This window comes from Pseudophryne corroboree, chromosome 2 (genome assembly GCF_028390025.1).
Source record: "Pseudophryne corroboree isolate aPseCor3 chromosome 2, aPseCor3.hap2, whole genome shotgun sequence".
In the NCBI taxonomy this organism is placed as follows: Eukaryota; Metazoa; Chordata; class Amphibia; order Anura; family Myobatrachidae; genus Pseudophryne; species Pseudophryne corroboree.
The window spans coordinates 878,649,930-878,672,033 of record NC_086445.1 but is presented as its reverse complement, the minus strand read 5'-3'; the positions used below and the strand labels follow the sequence as shown (position 1 = coordinate 878,672,033).

At 47.3% G+C, this 22,104-nt stretch overlaps 1 protein-coding gene and 1 long non-coding RNA gene across 3 annotated transcripts in view; one reads left to right on the top strand and one right to left on the bottom strand.

Annotated features, from left to right (window-relative positions):
* Positions 1–22,104, bottom strand: part of LOC135051347 (uncharacterized) — a 182,084-nt gene that overhangs the window by 106,176 nt on the left and 53,804 nt on the right. The gene's annotated exons all lie outside the window — the stretch shown is intronic.
* Positions 1–22,104, top strand: part of LOC135049940 (uncharacterized) — a 78,675-nt gene that overhangs the window by 26,430 nt on the left and 30,141 nt on the right. The window contains exon 3 of one of the 2 annotated variants that reach the window (XR_010241515.1): positions 4,531–4,642. Coding sequence is in view for 1 of the 2 variants with exons in the window: in XM_063955967.1 (XP_063812037.1) it covers positions 4,573–4,642 (70 nt within the window). In the remaining variant the exon portion in view is untranslated. The remainder of the gene's footprint in view (positions 1–4,530; positions 4,643–22,104) is intronic. The other variant, XM_063955967.1, reaches the window with a different exon arrangement.

Here is a 22,104-nt window from a genome sequence, read left to right as displayed (position 1 = left end):
TACACGCGGCCGCGGCGGATCAGGTAATTATGTGTTTGTTCGTAAGTGTATAAATGTCTATCACTTTGTCATACACTGTTTGTTACTCCTGATGACGGGCTGATGCCCGAAACGTCGAATTAAAAGCACGGTTTGCATCTTTCTTCAAGTCTCTGAGTGCCACCATTTTTGCACATATACATTGGGTTGCCATACCCTTGGGAGGCACCAGAGCAATTACTCCGTTTTTCACCTGAGCCACTAGTGCCGGATATTCGGATATATATATATATATATATATATATATATATATATATATATATATATATATATATATATATATATATATATATATATATATATATATATCTCTATCCAAAAGGGGACAAATGAGGCACTCCAGAGGCTAATTCATAGTAGAAATTGTATTGATAAAGTCTTTATCAATACAATTTCTACTATGAATTAGCCTCTGGAGTGCCTTATCTGTCCCCTTTTGTTATACGTATGCTGTTTCTGGATTATGGCACCGGGGCATGCTGCTATGTATTGCTGAGTGCCGGAAGAATTTTGTGTGTGTGTGTGTGTGTATATATATATATATATATATATTACACTGCTCAAAAAAATAAAGGGAACACTAAAATAACACATCCTAGATCTGAATGAATGAAATATTCTTATTAAATACTTTGTTCTTTACATGGTTGAATGTGCTGACAACAAAATCACACAAAAATTATCAATGGAAATCAAATTTATTAACCCATGGAGGTCTGGATTTGGAGTCGCACTCAAAATTAAAGTGGAAAAACACACTACAGGCTGATCCAACTTTGATGTAATGTCCTTAAAACAAGTCAAAATGAGGCTCAGTAGTGCGTGTGGCCTCCACGTGCCTGTATGACCTCCCTACAACGCCTGGGCATGCTCCTGATGAGGTGGTGGATGGTCTCCTGAGGGATCTCCTCTCAGACCTGGACTAAAGTATCCGCCAACTCCTGGACAGTCTGTGGTGCAATGTGGCGTTGGTGGATGGAGCGAGACATGATGTCCCAGATGTGCTCAATTGGATTCAGGTCTGGAGAACGGGCGGGCCAGTCCATAGCATCAATGCCTTCATCTTGCAGGAACTGCTGACACACTCCAGCCACATGAGGTCTAGCATTGTCTTGCGTTAGGAGGAACCCAGGGCCAACCGCACCAGCATATGGTCTCACAAGGGGTCTGAGGATCTCATCTCGGTACCTAATGGCAGTCAGGCTACCTCTGGCGAGCACATGGTGGGCTGTGCGGCCCCCCAAAGAAATGCAACCCCACACCATTACTGACCCACTGCCAAACCGGTCATGCTGGAGGATGTTGCAGGCAGCAGAATGTTCTCCTTGGCGTCTCCAGACTCTGTCACGTCTGTCACATGTGCTCAGTGAGAACCTGCTTTCATCTGTGAAGGGCATAGGACGCCAGTGGTGAATTTGCCAATCTTGGTGTTCTCTGGCAAATGCCAAACGTCCTGCACGGTGTTGGGCTGTAAGCACAACCCCCACCTGTGGACATCAGGTCCTCATACCACCCTCATGGAGTCTGTTTCTGATCATTTGAGTAGACACATGCACATTTGTGGCTTGCTGGAGGTCATTTTGCATGGCTCTGGCAGTGCTCCTCTTGTTCCTCCTTGCACAAAGGCGGAGGTAGCGGTCCTGCTGCTGGGTTGTTGCCCTCCTACGGCCTCCTCCACGTCTCCTGATTTATGGCCTGTCTCCTGGTAGCGCCTCCATGCTCTGGACACTACGCTGACAGACACAGCAAACCGTCTTGCCACAGCTCGCATTGATGTGCCATCCTGGATGAGCTGCACTACCTGAGCCACTTGTGTGGGTTGTAAGGAGGTCATACAGGCACGTGGAGGCCACACACACTACTGAGACTCATTTTGACTTGTTTTAAGGACATTACATCAAAGTTGGATCAGCCTGTAGTGTGTTTTTCCACTTTAATTTTGTGTGTGACTCCAAATCCAGACCTCCATGGGTTAATAAATTTGATTTCCATTGATAATTTTTGTGTGATTTTGTTGTCAGCACATCCAACTTTGTAAAGAACAAAGTATTTAATAAGAATATTTTATTCATTCAGATCTAGGATGTGTTATTTTAGTGTTCCCTTTATTTTTTTGAGCAGTGTGTGTATATATATATATTATCTTTAAATTTATAGTCGGGTACATAAATATTGGGACATTGACACAATTCTCATATTTTGGGCTTCATACACCACCACAATGGATTTGAAATGAAACAAACAAGATGTACTTTAACTGCAGACTTTCTGCTTTAATTTGAGGGTATTTACATCCAAATCAGGTGAACGGTGTAGGAATTAAAACGGTTTCTATATGTGCCTCCCACTTTTTAAGGAACCAAAAGTAATGGGACAGACTAAACAATCTTAAATCAAACTTTAACTTTTTAATACTTTGTTGCAAATCCTTTGCAGTCAATTACAGCCTGAAGTCTGGAACGCATAGACATCACAGACGCTGGGTTTCATCCCCGGTGATGCTCTGCCAGGCCTCTACTGCAAATGTCTTCAGTTCCTGCTTGTTCTTGGGGCATTTTCCCTTCAGTTTTGTCTTTATCAAGTGAAATGCATGCGCAGTCGGATTCAGGTCAGGTGATTGGCTTGGCCATTGCATAACATTACACTTATTTGCCTTAAAAAACTCTTTGCTTGCTTTCGCAGTATGCTTCGGGTCATTGTCCATCTGCACTGTGAAGCGCCGTCCAATGAGTTCTGAAGCATTTGACTGAATATGAGCAGATATTGCCCCAAACACTTCAGAATTCATCCTGCTGCTATTGTCAGCAGTCACATTATCAATAAATACAAGGGAACCAGTTCCATTGGCAGCCATACATGCCCACGCCATGACACTACCACCACCATGCTTCACTGATGAGGTGGTATGTTTTGGATCATGAGCAGTTCCTTTCCTTCTCCATATTCTTCTCTTCCCATCACTCTGGTACAAGTTGATCTTTGTCTCATCTGTCCATAGGATGTTGTTCCAGAACTGTAAAGGCTTTTTTAGATGTTGTTTGGCAAACTCTAATCTGGTCTTCCTGTTTTTGTGGCTCACCAATGGTTTACATCTTGTGGTGAACCCTCTATATTCACTCTTGTCAAGTCTTCATTTGATTGTTGACTTTGACACATATACACCTACCTCCTGGAGAGTGTTCTTGATCTGGGCAACTGTTGTGAAGGGGTTTTTCTTCACCAGGGAAATAATTCTTCTGTCATCCGCCACAGTTATTTTCCGTGGTCTTCCTGGTCTTTTGGTGTTGCTGAGCTCTCCGGTGCATTCTTTCTTTTTAAGAATGTTCCAAACAGTTGATTTGGCCACACCTAATGTTTTTGCTATCTCTCTGATGGGTTTGTTTTGATTTTTCAGCCTAATGATGGCTTGCTTCACTGATAGTGGCAGCTCTTTGGATCTCATATTGAGTCGACAGCAACAGATTCCAAATGCAAATATCACACCTGGAATCTACTCCAGACCTTTTACCTGCTTAATTGATGATGAAATAGCCCACTCCTGTCCATGAAATAGCTTTTGTGTCGATTGTCCCATTACTTTTGGTCCCTTAAAAAGTGGGAGGCACATATAGAAACCGTTGTAATTCCTACACCTTTCACCTGATTTGGATGTAAATACCCTCAAATTAAAGCGGAAAGTCTGCAGTTAAAGCACATCTTGTTTGTTTCATTCCAAATCCATTATGGTGGTGTATAGAGCCCAAAATATGAGAATTGTGTCGATGTCCCAATATTTATGGACCCGACTGTATATTTATAAATAATATATATAATATTTATGTAATTATCTCAGTAGGGGACTCACAAATTTTGGATTTTTAATTTTGGATAAGGGATACTCAACCTGTAGTAGTTTAGATCGTGCGATAGCAGTATACATGTAATCTGTCACAGCCGGCTGGGTTAATTATACAGTATTACAATGTAACGTGACAGCTGGATGTGGTAACTGGTAATTATCGCAGTGTAGTGGATGATAGCAGCATGAGGAAATTATTGCAGTCTAGTCATAGGTGACAACGGCAGCATGGCCAAATTATAATGGGATAATATATTATTTTGCCTTTTTCTACTTTGGATAAAAAATAGTCCTTGAAATGTTAATAGAAGAATAATTTAATTTCTCCAAAAAAAATGTAGAATGACCCCTTCTGTCAACAATTGAATTCCCCCCAATAAGTCTTTACTTTGAATCTGTAGTCTGTACGTTCCTTCTGACCCCACAGCCCTGGCCCAAGCATGCAGCTTCATATTGGTAATCCAGTTCACACCCATTTTCAACACCCATTTTAGAATGCCAAGCCTTAAATCAGCCGTTCCACTTCAATTAGAGGAACACATTTCATTATTCACTGCAGAAGTTGTAACTCAACAAAAGTCTCAGTCTAGGTACGAATTGTTTGCATGTTTTCTGTGTTAGCATTATTATTTTTATTATTACACTGGTTACAGGGCACTGGTGCATCCTCTGAACATACAACTTGTTATATCTAGACTGGAGGTCCAGAACTTTTGGAGAACTATCCAGATAGAGCCCTGTTCCTGGCCTGGCCTGATGCAGATGGTAAGAGACCTCTTCATGGTATTTATCTAACATGCGCTAAAGTTGTTTTTTTTAAACGAAAATGGAGACCTTGATGAAATGTAGGGCTAAGATTAAAGTGGTGTTGCTCATAGTAACAAAGCAGATGTTTGCCTTACCTTTCAAATCTACTGTATAATAATTATAATCACCTAAATTAAATGCACCATCTCCTTTTCTCTTACGTCCTAGAGGTTGCTGGGGTCCATTTAGTACCATGGGGTATAGACGGGTCCTTTGGGAGCCACTGGCACTTTAAGAGTTTAATAGTGTGGGCTGGCTCCTCCCTCTATGCCCCTCCTGCCAGACTCAGTTTAGAAAATGTGCCCGGAGGAGCCGGTCACAGCTAGGGAAGCTCTTAGTTTTATTATTTTCTGAGATTAGTTAGGTACAGGCAGGCTGCTGGCAACAGCCTCCCTGCTATGTGGGACTTAGGGGGGGGGGGGAGTAGGAACCAACTCTAGAAGTTAATGGTTCTCAATCTCCGCTGACAGGACACCGAGCTCCTGAGGGTGCGGATCGCAAGCCCACGAGGCGACCGCTCACTCCCGCAGCACGGCCGCGACCCCCTAACAGAGCCAGAAGAAAGAAGAGTGGCGAGTAGGACGCCGGCGGGATTGGCGGAACAAGGGTGGGAGCGCAGCTCTGACAGGCTGCGCTCCGAAAGGCTCAGTGTCACTTGGTGTACGGCGGTGTGAGGGGCGTCCTGGCCCAGTGCATATACCCTACACTGGTCAAATATGCTAACAGGGGCTAATCCCGCTGTTAGCAGCACAAAACCTCATGCCAGTATAATCCATTAAGTGCGGGAAGACGCGCCATTACAGGGGGTGGGGCTTCATCTCAGAGCGGATCCAGCACTCACCAGCGCCATTTTCTCCCTGCAGATCACACAGATGAGACGCTGACAGCGAGCGCTGCCCTCCTCATAACTCCAGCATACCTCTGCAGTACCAGGGTGTTATAGACGTGGGGGGGTGGGGTGAGTGTTATAACAACTGTTTATCCTATTAAGGTTACTAGGTCAGCACTGGCCGTTTATTATACACTGCTCAAAAAAATAAAGGGAACACTAAAATAACACATCCTAGATCTGAATGAATGAAATATTCTTATTAAATACTTTGTTCTTTACATAGTTGAATATGCTGACAACAAAATCACACAAAAATTATCAATGGAAATCAAATTTGTTAACCCATGGACGTCTGGATTTGGAGTCACACTCAAAATTAAAGTGGAAAAACACACTACAGGCTGATCCAACTTTGATGTAATGTCCTTAAAACAAGTCAAAATGAGGCTCAGTAGTGCGTGTGGCCTCCACGTGCCTGTATGACCTCCCTACTACACCTGGGCATGCTCCTGATGAGGTGGCGGATGGTCTCCTGAGGGATCTCCTCCCAGACCTGGACCAATGCATCCGCCAACTCCTGGACAGTCTGTGGTGCAACGTGGCGTTGGTGGATGGAGCGAGACATGATGTCCCAGATGTGCTCAATTGGATTCAGGTCTGGGGAACAGGCGGGCCAGTCCATAGCATCAATGCCTTCGTCTTGCAGGAACTGCTGACACACTCCAGCCACATGAGGTCTAGCATTGTCTTGCATTAGGAGGAACCCGGGGCCAACCGCACCAGCATATGGTCTCACAAGGGGTCTGAGGATCTCATCTCGGTACCTAATGGCAGTCAGGCTATCTCTGGCGAGCACATGGAGGGCTGTGCGGCCCCCCAAAGAAATGCCACCCCACACCATTACTGACCCACTGCCAAACCGGTCATGCTGGGGAATTTTGCAGGCAGCAGAACATTCTCCTTGGCATCTCCAGACTCTGTCACGTGTTCAGTGAGAACCTGCTTTCATCTGTGAAGAGCACAGGGCGCCAGTGGCGAATTTGCCAATCTTGGTGTTCTCTGGCAAATGCCAAATGTCCTGCACGGTGTTGGGCTGTAAGCACAACCCCAACCTGTGGACGTCGGGCACTCATACCACCCTCATGGAGTCTGTTTCTGATCGTTTGAGTAGACACATGCACATTTGTAATGGCAAAAAGTGGGGTGGTGTAGCCGTGGCGCCCTCTCTCAGTGGTGAGGTGTCGTGACCAAAGCAATGATCACCTAAGTTGTTGGATAGTGAATCCGATGATGTTATATTGGTCTGAATACTGGTGTTTTCAATAAAACATAATTTAATAACATAACATTTATCACATGGATACAAATAAAAGCATACCAAAATGGTAAGCTTGGAGCCACAGGTGTTACAGGAAGCAGGATGGTTGATTGATACACCCTGCTTGGGCTCCAAGGCTTACTGACAGGTTATAAACCCCTCGATGGATATGGATGAGTATTCAAAACAGCTCAATTTACCAATTCAAACAAAATGGAAAGCATACCGGAGTGGTAGCTAAGGAGCCGCAGGTGTTAATAAAAAGCAGAGTGGTCCAGACTTCACCCTGCTCTGGCTCCAAAGCTTGGTCACAAAGGCAGATGTCCAGTGGATGAAGGGTTCGAGTTCCTGATGTGACACCTCACCACTGAAAGAGGGCGCCACGGCTACACCACCCCACTTTTTGCCATTTCTAATTTTTTGGGGAAAGAGGAAATCCCCTGAGGCGTACCCTAGGCTGCCCACTCCCTCTCTTGCGCCCAATAGGTTTTCTCGCAACCCCTTTTTTCAAACATGCACATTTGTGGCTTGCTGGAGGTCATTTTGCAGGGCTCTGGCAGTGCTCCTCCTGTTCCTCCTTGCACAAAGGCGGAGGTAGCGGCCCTACTGCTGGGCTGTTGCCCTCCTATGGCCTCCTCCATGTCTCCTGATGTACTGGCCTGTCTCCTGGTAGAGCTTCCATGCTCTGGACACTACGCTGACAGACACAGCAAACCTTCTTGCCACAGCTCGCATTGGTGTGCCATCCTGGATGAGCTGCACTACCTGAGCCACTTGTGTGGGTTGTAGACTCCGTCTCATGCTACCACTAGAGTGAAAGCACCGCCAGCTTTCAAAAGTGACCAAAACATCAGCCAGAAAGCATAGGAGCTGAGAAGTGGTCTGTGGCCACCACCTGCAGAACAACTCCTTTATTGGGGGTGTCTTGCTAATTGCCTATAATTTCCACCTGTAGTCTATTACATTTGCACAACAGCATGTGAAATTGATTGTCAATCAGTGTTGCTTCCTAAGTGGACAGTTTGATTTCACAGAAGTGTGATTGACTTGGAGTTACATTGTGTTGTTTAAGTGTTCCCTTTATTTTTTTTCTCTATCGTCCTAGTGGATGCTGGGGTTCCTGAAAGGACCATGGGGAATAGCGGCTCCGCAGGAGACAGGGCACAAAAGTAAAGCTTTCCGATCAGGTGGTGTGCACTGGCTCCTCCCCCTATGACCCTCCTCCAAGCCAGTTAGATTTTTGTGCCCGGCCGAGAAGGGTGCAATCTAGGTGGCTCTCCTAAAGAGCTGCTTAGAGAAAGTTTAGCTTAGGTTTTTTATTTTACAGTGAGTCCTGCTGGCAACAGGATCACTGCAACGAGGGACTTAGGGGAGAAGAAGTGAACTCACCTGCGTGCAGGATGGATTGGCTTCTTGGCTACTGGACATCAGCTCCAGAGGGACGATCACCGGTACAGCCTGGATGGTCACCGGAGCCTCGCCGCCGGCCCCCTTGCAGATGCTGAAACATGAAGAGGTCCAGAATCGGCGGCAGAAGACTCCTCAGTCTTCTAAAGGTAGCGCACAGCACTGCAGCTGTGCGCCATTTTCCTCTCAGCACACTTCACACGGCAGTCACTGAGGGTGCAGGGCGCTGGGAGGGGAGCGCCCTGGGAGGCAAATGAAAACCTATTTGGCTAAAAAATACCTCACATATAGCCTCCGGGGCTATATGGAGATATTTAACCCCTGCCAGAATACACTAAAGAGCGGGAGACGAGCCCGCCGGAAAAGGGGCGGGGCCTATCTCCTCAGCACACAGCGCCATTTTCCTTACACAGCTCCGCTGGTCAGGACGGCTCCCAGGTCTCTCCCCTGCACTGCACTACAGAAACAGGGTAAAACAAGAGAGGGGGGGCAAAATAGTGGCAAAAATTATATTATAAAAGCAGCTATACAGGGAGCACTTATTATAAGGCTATCCCTGTCATATATAGCGCTTTTGGTGTGTGCTGGCAAACTCTCCCTCTGTCTCCCCAAAGGGCTAGTGGGGTCCTGTCTTCGTTAAGAGCATTCCCTGTGTGTCTGCTGTGTGTCGGTACGTGTGTGTCGACATGTATGAGGACGATATTGGTGTGGAGGCGGAGCAATTGCCAAATATGGGGATGTCACCTCCTAGGGGGTCGACACCAGAATGGATGCCTTTATTTATGGAATTACGGGATAGTGTCAACACGCTAAAGCAGTCGTTTGTCGACATGAGACGGCCGGACAATCAGTTAGTGCCTGTCCAGGCGCCTCAAACACCGTCAGGGGCTGTAAAACGCCCTTTGCCTCAGTCGGTCGACACAGACCCAGACACAGGCACTGATTCCAGTGGCGACGGTGACGAATCAACCGTATTTTCCAGTAGGGCCACACGTTATATGATTTTGGCAATGAAGGAGGCGTTACATTTAGCTGATACTACTGGTACCACTAAACAGGGTATTATGTGGGGTGTGAAAAAACTACCTATAGTTTTTCCTGAATCAGAAGAACTAAATGATGTATGTGATGAAGCGTGGGTTGCCCCCGATAAAAAGATGCTAATTTCAAAGAAGTTATTAGCTTTATACCCTTTCCCGTCAGAGGTTAGGGCGCGCTGGGAAACACCTCCTAGGGTGGATAAGGCGCTCACACGCTTATCTAAACAAGTGGCGTTACCCTCTCCTGAGACGGCCGCACTTAAAGATCCAACAGATAGGAGGATGGAAAATATCCAAAAAAGTATATACACACATACAGGTGTTATACTACGACCAGCTATAGCGTCAGCCTGGATGTGCAGTGCTGGAGTAGTTTGGTCAGAGTCCCTGATTGAAAATATTGATACCCTGGATAGGGACAATGTTTTACTGTCTTTAGAGCAAATAAAGGATGCATTTCTTTATATGCGTGATGCACAGAGGGATATCTGCACACTGGCATCACGGGTAAGTGCTATGTCCATTTCGGCCAGAAGAAGTTTATGGACGCGACAGTGGTCAGGCGATGCGGACTCAAAACGGCATATGGAAGTTTTGCCGTATAAAGGGGAGGAGTTATTTGGAGTCGGTCTATCAGATTTGGTGGCCACGGCTACAGCCGGGAAATCCACCTTTTTACCTCAAGCTACTCCCCAACAGAAAAAGACACCGACTTTTCAACCGCAGTCCTTTCGTTCCTTTAAAAACAAGAGAGCAAAGGGATATTCATATCTGCCACGAGGCAGAGGAAGGGGGAAGAGACACCAACAGGCAGCTCCTTCCCAGGAACAGAAGCCCTCCCCCGCTTCTACAAAAGCCTCAGCATGACGCTGGGGCTTCTCAAGCGGACTCGGGGGCGGTGGGCGGTCGTCTCAAGCATTTCAGCGCGCAGTGGGCTCACTCGCAGGTAGATCCCTGGATCCTGCAGATAATATCTCAGGGGTACAGGTTGGAACTAGAGACAGATCCGCCTCGCCGTTTCCTGAAGTCTGCTTTACCAACGTCCCCCTCCGAAAGGGAGACGGTTTTGGAAGCCATTCACAAGCTGTACTCTCAGCAGGTGATAGTCAAGGTACCTCTTCTACAACAGGGAAAGGGGTATTATTCCACTCTATTTGTGGTACCAAAGCCGGACGGCTCGGTAAGACCTATTCTAAATCTGAAGTCCTTGAACCTGTACATAAAGAAGTTCAAGTTCAAAATGGAGTCACTCAGAGCAGTGATAGCGAACCTGGAAGAAGGGGACTTTATGGTGTCCTTGGACATCAAGGATGCGTACCTCCACGTTCCAATTTACCCCTCACACCAGGGGTACCTCAGGTTCGTTGTACAAAACTGTCACTATCAGTTTCAGACGCTGCCGTTCGGATTGTCCACGGCACCTCGGGTCTTTACAAAGGTAATGGCCGAGATGATGATTCTTCTTCGAAGAAAAGGCGTATTAATTATCCCATACTTGGACGATCTCCTAATAAGGGCAAGGTCCAGAGAACAGCTAGAGACTCGTCTGCTGTTCCTAGGGATGATTCTGGACACGGTTCAGAAAAAGGTTTTTCTCCCGGAGGAAAAAGCCAAGGAGTTGTCCGAGCTTGTCAGGAACCTCCTAAAACCAGGAAAGGTGTCTGTACATCAATGCACAAGAGTCCTGGGAAAAATGGTGGCTTCTTACGAAGCAATTCCATTCGGCAGATTCCATGCACGAATTTTCCAGAGGGATCTGTTAGACAAATGGTCAGGGTCGCATCTTCAGATGCACCAGCGGATAACCCTGTCTCCAAGGACAAGGGTATCTCTTCTGTGGTGGTTGCAGAGTGCTCATCTATTGGAGGGCCGCAGATTCGGCATACAGGATTGGATCCTGGTGACCACGGACGCCAGCCTGAGAGGCTGGGGAGCAGTCACACAAGGAAGAAACTTCCAGGGAGTGTGGACGAGCCTGGAAACGTCTCTTCACATAAACATTCTGGAACTAAGAGCAATCTACAATGCTCTAAGCCAGGCAGAACCTCTGCTTCAAGGAAAACCGGTGTTGATCCAGTCGGACAACATCACGGCAGTCGCCCATGTGAACAGACAGGGCGGCACAAGAAGCAGGAGTGCAATGGCAGAAGCTGCAAGGATTCTTCGCTGGGCAGAGAATCATGTGATAGCACTGTCAGCAGTGTTCATCCCGGGAGTGGACAACTGGGAAGCAGACTTCCTCAGCAGACACGACCTTCACCCGGGAGAGTGGGGACTTCATCCGGAAGTCTTCCACATGCTGGTAACCCGTTGGGAATGACCAATGGTGGACATGATGGCGTCTCGCCTCAACAAAAAACTGGACCGGTATTGCGCCAGGTCAAGAGATCCGCAGGCAATAGCTGTGGACGCGCTGGTAACGCCTTGGGTGTACCAGTCGGTGTATGTGTTTCCTCCTCTGCCTCTCATACCAAAAGTATTGAGAATTATACGGCAAAGAGGCGTAAGAACGATACTAGTGGTTCCGGATTGGCCAAGAAGGAATTGGTACCCGGAACTTCAAGAGATGATCACGGAAGATCCGTGGCCTCTACCTCTAAGGAGGGACTTGCTTCAGCAGGGTCCCTGTCTGTTTCAAGACTTACCGCGGCTGCGTTTGACGGCATGGCGGTTGAACGCCGGATCCTAAAGGAAAAAGGCATGCCGGAAGAAGTCATTCCTACTTTGATTAAAGCAAGGAAGGAAGTAACCGTGCAACACTATCACCGCATTTGGCGAAGATATGTTGCGTGGTGCGAGGATCGGAGTGCTCCGACGGAGGAATTTCAACTGGGTCGATTCCTACATTTCCTGCAATCAGGATTGTCTATGGGTCTCAAATTGGGATCTATTAAGGTTCAAATTTCGGCCCTGTCGATTTTCTTTCAAAAAGAATTGGCTTCAGTTCCTGAAGTCCAGACTTTTGTTAAGGGAGTGCTGCATATACAGCCTCCTGTGGTGCCTCCAGTGGCACCGTGGGATCTCAATGTGTTTTTGGAAATTCTAAAATCTCATTGGTTTGAACCACTAAAAAAGGTGGATTTAAAATATCTCACATGGAAAGTGACCATGTTACTAGCCCTGGCTTCGGCCAGGAGAGTGTCAGAACTGGCAGCTTTATCTTACAAAAGCCCATATCTGATTTTCCATTCGGACAGGGCAGAACTGCGGACTCGTCCGCATTTTCTCCCTAAGGTGGTGTCAGCATTTCATCTGAACCAGCCTATTGTAGTGCCTGCGGCTACAAGTGACTTGGAGGACTCCAAGTTACTGGACGTTGTCAGAGCATTAAAAATATATATTGCAAGGACAGCTGGAGTCAGAAAATCTGACTCGTTGTTTATATTGTATGCACCCAACAAGATGGGTGCTCCTGCGTCTAAGCAGACGATTGCTCGTTGGTTCTGTAGCACAATCCAACTTGCACATTCTGTGGCAGGCCTGCCACAGCCTAAATCTGTAAAGGCCCACTCCACAAGGAAGGTGGGCTCATCTTGGGCGGCTGCCCGAGGGGTCTCGGCATTACAACTTTGCCGAGCAGCTACGTGGTCAGGGGAGAACACGTTTGTAAAATTTTACAAATTTGATACTCTGGCTAAGGAGGACCTGGAGTTCTCTCATTCGGTGCTGCAGAGTCATCCGCACTCTCCCGCCCGTTTGGGAGCTTTGGTATAATCCCCATGGTCCTTTCAGGAACCCCAGCATCCACTAGGACGATAGAGAAAATAAGAATTTACTTACCGATAATTCTATTTCTCGGAGTCCGTAGTGGATGCTGGGCGCCCATCCCAAGTGCGGATTATCTGCAATAATTGTACATAGTTATTGTTAACTAATTCGGGTTATTGTTAAGAAGCCATCTTTCAGAGGCTCCTCTGTTATCATACTGTTAACTGGTTTTGATCACAAGTTGTACGGTGTGATTGGTGTGGCTGGTATGAGTCTTACCCGGGATTCAAAATTCCTCCCTTATTGTGTACGCTCGTCCGGGCACAGTACCTAACTGGCTTGGAGGAGGGTCATAGGGGGAGGAGCCAGTGCACACCACCTGATCGGAAAGCTTTACTTTTGTGCCCTGTCTCCTGCGGAGCCGCTATTCCCCATGGTCCTTTCAGGAACCCCAGCATCCACTACGGACTCCGAGAAATAGAATTATCGGTAAGTAAATTCTTATTTTTTAGCTGTGTATTAACTGCCTACTGGGGCGCTGTGTGGCTGGCTCCTTATACTCTGTGACTCTCTGAAGGTACTCTGGGAAAACTGTATCTGACATTTTCCTGTGTGTGTGTGTGTGCGCATTTATCCATATCTAAGGGCTCTGTATCCTGTGCTGCAGAGTGTGTATCTTCTCCTTAAGAGTCTATCCCATGTACTCAGGACTGCAATGTGCTTTCCCAACCTGTCGAATCCGAGCCCCCATGGATGGATTTTGTAAGGGGAAGGATATCACAGATTTCATCTAGGATGTCACATAATGAGAAAGAAACACAGTTTTTGAGGAAGCATTCAGCTCCTACTCCCTCTCATACCCCACCTACATACCCTAAGAAACGTACACTTGCCCAAATAATGCAAGTTGACACTGCTACCAACTCTGATACAGGAGACAGTGATGGGGATATGCAGGGGGGGATGCATCCCTTGCTAAAGGTGTGCAGTTGATGATTGAAACCATTAGGGATGTTTTGCATATTACTGAGAAGGTATCTGAGCCGGAAGAAGAATCTTATTTTACAGAAAATAAGAAATCCTCTCTCACTTTCTTTGCTCCTAAAGAGCTGAACTCTTTATTTGAAAAATCCTGGGAAAATCCAGAGAAAAAGTTCCAGATCCCTAAAAGAATTATCATTGCTTTTCCTTTCCCTGAAGAGGATAGGAAGAAATGGGAAACTCCACCTATAGTAGACGCTTCTGTATCTAGCTTGTCTAAAAAGGTGGTTTTACCTGTCCCTGGTTCAACTGCCCTACAGGAGCCGGCTGACCGCAAGATTGAGACTATGCTCAAATCTATATACACTGCTACAGGCGTGGCTTTAAGACCCACTATTGCTTGTGCGTTTGTTTTCTAAAGCCATAGTAAAGTGGTCCGGCACATTACTAGAGGACTTAGATTCTATGGATAGGTGTGACATTGATTTTTTTATTTTTTTTTGCGTCACATACAGGATTCTGCTGGGTTCATGGTGGAGGCCATGAAAGACCTTGGAATGCTGAATGCAAGGACTACTACCGTGGCGGTATAAGCACGCAGAGGACTCTGGCTACGCCAATGGACTGCGGATGCAGAATCCAAGAATAGTGTGAAGAACCTACCCTTCACAGGTCAGGCCCTGTTTGGGGACGCATTGGATGCGTGGATTTCCACGGCAACTGCGGGTAAGTCAACCTTTTTAACCTCAACAGCTCCACCGACTAGGAAATCTTTTCCTACATCCACACTGCAGTCCTTTCGGACCGCACAATTTAAAAAAATCCAAATGCCCTTCCACTGTCTTTAGGGGTGGTCGGGGAAAATCCAGAAAACCTGCACCAACAGGTTCTCAGGAACAGAAACCAGGTTCTGTCTCCTCCAAATCGTCAGCATGACCGTGGACTTCCCAGCCTAGGGATCGGGCAGGTGGGAGCAAGACTAAAAAATTTCAGTCACATCTGGGCGTCATCAGGCCTAGACCCCTGGGTGACGGAAATTGTTACCCAGGGCTACAGACTGGAGTTTCAGGAACTCCCACCTCACAGATTCTGCAAATCAGGCTTACCAGTTTCGCTGACAGAAAGTGCTATCCTACAGGAAGCCATTCAAAAATTGGTCAAAACAGATGTTATTGTCCCAGTTCCACCTACTCTACACCACAGGGGTTATTATTCCAACCTGTTTGTGGTGCCGAAACCGGATGGTTCGGTAAAGCCGATTTTAAACCTAAAATCATTGAACCCCTACTTAAGGGAATTCACATTCAAGATGGAATCTCTGAGAGCGGTGATATCAGGTTTGGAGGAAGGGGAGTTCCTAGTATCCCTGGATATCAAGCATGCGTACCTTCACATTCCGATCTGGCCGCCTCACCAGGCTTATCTCAGATTTGCGCTGCTGGATTGTCACTATCAGTTCCAAGCGCTGCCGTTTGGCCTCTCCACAGCACCGAGAGTGTTCACCAAGGTCATGGCAGAGATGATGCTACTCCTCCGCAAGCAGGGAGTGAACATAATTCCATATCTGGACGATCTCCTGATAAAAGCGTCTTCCAGGGAGAGGTTGTTGCAGAGTATTGCTCTCTCAACTCGACTACTCCAGGATCATGGGTGGATCCTGAACCTCCCAAAGTCAAAATTGGAACCGACAAGAAGACTACCCTTCCTGGGGATGATACTCTACACGGCAGTGCAGAGAGTATTTCTACCGGTGGAGAAAGTGTTGGTGATCCAATCAATGGTATGGGATGTCCTGAAGCTAGCTCGGGTATCTGATCATCAGTGCATTCGCCTACTGGGGAAGATGGTAGCCTCCTACGAGACTTTTCAGTACGGAAGACAAGTGGTCAGGATCACATCTTCACATGCACCAGCGGATACGCCTGTCGCTGAAAGCCAGAATTTCACTCCTCTGGTGGCTGCAAACTTCTCACCTACTCGAGGGCCGCAGGTTCGGGATTCAGAATTGGATCCTTCTAACAACGAATGCAAGTCTCAGAGGTTGGGGAGCAGTCACCCAAGGGGAAACTTTCCAAGGAAAGTGGTCAAGTCTGGAATCCATCCCTCCGATAAACATTCTGGAACTAAGGGCCGTATACAACGGCCTTCTACAAGCGACACATCTTCTGCAGGATCAGGCCATTCAGGTTCAGTCGGACAATGTGACGGCAGTGTCCTACATAAAGTGACAGGGCGGCACGAAGAGCAGAGTGGCACTGACAGAGGTAACAAGAATCCTCCTCTGGGCAGAAAAGTGCGCGGTGGCGCTATCAGCAATCTTCATTTCGGGAGTGGACAACTGGGTAACGGACTTCCTCAGCAGACACGATCTCCATCCAGGAGAATGGTGCCTCCACCCGGAGGTGTTCGAGGTGGTGACAAGCCTTTGGGGTGTACCTCAGGTAGACATGATGGCCTCTCACCTCATCAAGAAGCTTCGCAGGTACTGCTCCAGGTCGAGAGACCCACAGGCCGTGGCGGTGGACGCACTGGTAACTTCCAGGATGTTCCACTCAGTGTATATGTTCCCTCCACTTCTACTCATCGCAAGAATTCTCAAACTAATAAAAAGAACAAGAGTTCAAGCGATCCTCATTGTTCCGGACTGGCCAAGGAGGGCTTGGTACGCAGATGTTCTGGAGTTACTCCTGGAGGATCCGAGGCCTCTTCCTCTTCGCGAGGACCTTCTTCAACAGGGGCCGTTCGCCTATCAAGACTTATCGCGGCTACGTTTGACGGCATGGAGGTTGAACGCCAGATCTTAGCTCGGAAGGGCATTCCGGAAAAGTTCATTCCTACCCTGATACAGGCTAGGAAGGGAGTAACATCTAAACATTACCATCGGATTTGGAAAACGTATGTGTCTTGGTGTGAATCCAAGAAGTATCCAACGGTGGAGTTTCAACTAGGACTGTTTCTCCTCTTTCTGTAGGCTGGTGTGGATGTGGGCCTACGCTTGGGCTCCATTAAAGTCCAGATTTCGGCCTTGTCCATTTTCTTCCAGAAACAATTGGCTGCCTTCCCTGAGGTTCAGACTTTCTTTAAAGGGGTACTGCACATCCAACCTCCCTTTGTGCCTCCTTATTGTGGTACTGCAGTTCCTGCAATCGGATTGGTACAAACCTATGCAGGAGGTGGACCTCAAGTTTCTTACTTGGAAGGCAGTCACACTGTTGGCATTGGCATCTGCTAGACGTGTGTCTGAATTGGGGACTTTGTCTTGCAAGAGCCCCTATTTGATTTTCCATGAAGATAGGGCTGAACTCAGAACACGTCAGCAATTTCTTCCTAAGGTTGTGTCTGCTTTTCATATCAACCAACCTATTGTGGTGCCAGTGGCTACTGACTCCTCAATTACCTCAAAGTCCTTGGATGTAGTGAGGGCTTTGAAGATTTATGTGAAGAGAACCTCTCGCCACAGGAAATCGTACGCTTTTGTTCGTCCTTTATGATCCCAACAAGGTTGGGTGTCCTGCTTTTGAGCAGACGATTTCTCGTTGGATCAGGTTTATTATCCAGCAAGCTTGCCGTGTCCAAAATCGGTTAAGGCCCACTCTACTTGTAAAGTGGGTTCTTCCTGGGCGGCTGCCCGGGGTGTCTCGGCTTTACAGTACTTTGCCGAGCAGCTACTTGGTCAGGGTCGAACACGTTTGCTAAGTTTTACAAGTTCGATACTTTGGCCTCTGAGGACCAAAAGTTTGGTCAATCTGTTCTGCAGGAACCTCAGCACTCTCCCTCCCGTACTGGGAGCTTTGGTACATCCCCATGGTACTAAATGGACCCCAGCATCCTCTAGGACGTAAGAGAAAATAGGATTTTAATTACCTACCGGTAAATCCTTTTCTCGTAGTCCGTAGAGGATGCTGGGCGCCCGCCCAGTGCTTCATATTCCTGCATTGTTCCTTGGTTCAGTATTGTTGTTCAGCCGTTGCTGAATTGTTCCAAGTTGGTTAGCTTGGCTTTCCTTTTGTTATGTGTGAGCTGGTGTGAATCTGACCACTATCTGTGTATTTCTTTCTCTCAAAGTTTGTCCGTCTCCTCGGGCACAGTTTCTAGACTGAGTCTGGTAGGAGAGGCATAGAGGGAGGAGTCAGCCAGCACTATTAAACTCTTAAAGTGCCAGTGGCTCCCAAAGGACCCATCTATACCCCCATGGTACTATATGGACCCCAGTATTCTCTACGGACTACGAGAAAAGGATTTACCGGTAGGTAATTAAAATCCTATTTTCTCTACACCAGTTTTAAAAAATATCCTCCTCAAAGTGTTCCTAGCTTCTCGTGTCTTATATGTTGCCTGGAGCATTATTGCACAGTGGCTATCACTGCAGCCTTGCAATTCTATGATTATGGGTTCTGTTCCAACCAGGGTGCTTACTGTGTGCTGTTCTTCAGTGTTTGCACAGATTCCTTAACACAGTTCAAATACATACTGCAGTTTAATTGGCTTCTGACTACAGTGGGATAAGGACTGATGTGAATTATTACATATTTTGTACAGCACTGTGTAACAATAGGCACTCTATATATTCAATTGAAGTCGGATCCACTGGGACGGAGAGGATACGACATGTCACTATTAAATGCCGGCCGTTTACGGCCAGCATTCCGACAATGCAGATTCGACTTGATAACAAGTAAAATCTACATCAGCAGCAAACTGTTGAAAACAGACGCGTTTTCGACAAAAACAGGTGGATCGGCGAGTAACTCGCCGATCCACGTGTTCTCCGACAAGTACCGGTCCTTTCGACAGTTAAATAAAACGGCACTTTTTCATTGAATAGGTCGAATGCATATTCGACCTAAAAACTGTCAAAGTGCTTTTTTTCCGACTGTCGGAAAAACCGACACCAATTGAATACCCCCTATATGGAAAAACAATAGAAATAGTAAAAATAACGAATTTGTCTGTTGTTTTTCTCTAGCATCCATAAGGGATATTGGGGAATTAGTACGATGAGGGTATAGACTGGGTCCAGAGGAGCCGATGCACTTTAAATTTCTTCAACTGGGTGTGCTGGCTCCTCCCCTCTATGCCCCCTCCCACAGGCAGTTTAGAAAAAGTGCCCTCAGGAGAGGATGCACACTGTGGAGCTCCAGAGAGTTTTCTTCAGGTTCTTTTAAAACTATTATTTTCGGTATGCTCTTTGGGCAACAGCATACCTGCACCGTGGGAGTTAGGCGGGGGGAAGGTCACCGGCCTCTGTAAGGTGTCGGAGCCGCTTCCCCGCTGCAGGACCACTGTCCTGAGAGGTTGTTGTACAACGGGGCACTGCGCCTTAGCGGTCACAATCGCAACATGCCGCACACCCCTAACAGTAGCCTGAAGGTGACGACAGTGGTGAGTACAAACCGGGGGCCCTACTAGGGGGTTCCCCCAGTTATTGGTGCGGCAAAGACGCAGGGGCTGCATACGGGACCCTCCTGGGGGGGGAGCCGCTATAGACCCCTTGTGTACACTGGTAGCGGTTGCGAAAACTAGCACTTGCTGTGATGTTTTACACTTATAGGGAGATTTTGCCAGTATAAATATCACTGAAACTCCGGTGCTATTACAGGGGGCTGAGCTTCCTCAGCGTGGGACCAGCTGCGTTTTGGTGCCTTCCTCTGCTTACAGCTGCAGCAGCAGGCACACACTGCTCATCCAGACACTCAAGATAACGCTGCAAAACTGGTACAGGGTATAGCAAAGGGGGAGAGCCGCTATTGTACACAATCTGTGTCCTGAAAAGGACTAATACTAATACTCTGGTGTTACACCGTGATATAACAGCTTGCAGCCTCACTGAGGCTGTTTAGCTTGGGTGTGCTGTTCCCTTCTCTGTCTCTCTCTCACATACAGTAAGTGCAGGCTTGCTATTATATTACTTGTCAGTGTGTATGTGTAGGTAAGTGTTGTTTACTGAAAACATGGTAAAACACCAATTATGCAGTGAATGTCACACCAGATTCTCTCCCTCTACATCTGGTTCCATATCATGTGAACAATGCAACGGTCACTGAGCTGGAGAATTGGGTACTCAGGGATTCTTCCGATTTTCGGGAAGAGGAACCGCAGCTGGGTCACAATAAAGACGGACGGATGTAGGTTTTCCTCATGCAGCTTTATTAATAATAGATACTTGAGAACAGTGCCAGAAACCACGGAAGGAAATGGGTGATAATGAATGAACAATGTTGGGATCACGGAATGAAGAAGGATTGACTTGAAAGCGGTGCTGAAGAACTCTGAATGAAGAAAAGAATGATGATTTGAGAACGATGCTGAAGAACTCTGTATGAAGAAACAAATGATGATTTGAGAACGACGCTGAAGAACTCGGAAGAAACGAATGATTTGAGAACGACGCTGAAGAACTCTGTATGTCTGTGAGAACTGAAATCGCACTCGCAATGCTGGAGACTGGGAACACACTTCACCCTTGCACTGCTGGAGACTGGGAACACCCTTGCACTGCTGGAGACTGGGAACACCCTTGCACTGCTGGAGACTGGGAACACCCTTGCACTGCTGGAGACTGGGAACACGATGGGCTAGAGAACACTCCTTCCTGAACTGCAGTGTGAGCTTGGAAACAGCTGTGAAGCGACAATACTCGGGCACCGGAGCTTTGCCCGGCGTCTCCCTTTAAACTTCCCGCTCTGTTCCTATTGGCCGCTGCGGTCACGTGACGGCCGACACATCACTGGCCCAGCGACGGAGCACACAGCGGAGAGGTAAACGCGGTGGCCGCCGCTGCCCCTTTGTGACAGCAGCCAGTCCTCACAACTCAGTGAGGGGGCAGGGGGGAGCATCAGGAGGCTTCCTGGCTAGGTGCCATAAAATCCATGAAGTCAGATATATCATCTCAGCCCACTGCTAATACTCAAAAAAACTCAACAACTGCAACAGGCTGTTGCAGACCTATAGTAGCTGCAAGGGCAGATGTTCCACAGCCTTCCTCTCCAGATCAGGACCCCAAAAGCGTGGGTTACCTGCTTTACTCTCAGACTCTGATGAGGAGATACAGGAGGAGGGGGAGGAATTGGATCCTGTTACTTGGGATTCTCCTTCTACACAGGGTATTGAATCATTCATTCTAGCTATATGGGACGTGTTAAAACTCCCTCTAGAGGATGCTGCAGCACAGCAGTCGTTTTTCTTAGAACAAACTCTGTGTCACTTTCCCTGATTCTGCAGAGTTAGATGACCTGTTTAAGATAGCCTGGAAAAATCCAGATAAAAAATACCAAGTGTCAACACGGTTTTTGCACACTTTTTCCCATTTGCACCTGAAGGCAGGAAATTCTGGGAAGAACCCCCAGCTGTTGACGTATCAGTCTCTCGCCTATCTAAAAAGGTGGTGCTGCCACCTCCGGGCTCCTTTACCATAAAGGACCCTGGGGATAGAAAAATAGAGACTACACTGAAGTCTGTCTACACAGCAGCAGGTATATTGCAAAGACCAGCCATAGCAGGTTGCTAGATGACTCATACCATTCATACGTAGGCTACTCAAATTCAGGAGGGCCTCTCAGGGGATATGTCCCTGGTCACTACAGTGACTCTCCTAAAGCACATTCAGGACACTGCACGCGTCCTGTGTGACTCTTTCAAGGAGATGGGCAATATTAATGCTAGGACCACTCTATGGCAGTGTCAGCAGAGCTTTGTGGTTGCGTCAGTGGATAGCGGAGGCAGAGTCCCAAGCACAGTGTAGAGTCTCTCCCTTTTTCAAGGGATTGGCTTTTTGGGGTGGAATTGGATATGTGGATTTCTAAAGTTACTGCGGGGAAATCCATGTTTCTCCCCTCTGGGGCCCCGCCGGCTAGACGTTCCTACCCGGGGGCGTCTAACAAGTCCTTTTGGTCTAACAGATTTAGATCTGGGGCCAGAGGTGCCTACAATGCGGCTAGGGGCACCAGAGGTAAGACAAGAAAACCAGCAATAGCACATTCTCAGGAGAGTACCAGTTCAGCTTCCACTTAGGCCTCAGCATGACTGTGCCCACCCACCCCGAGGGGATCTCGAGGTGGGAGCTCGGCTGTGTCACTTCAGCCGCATCTGGGAAAGCTCCTGCCAGGATACCTGGGTAAAGGACCTAATTTCTCAG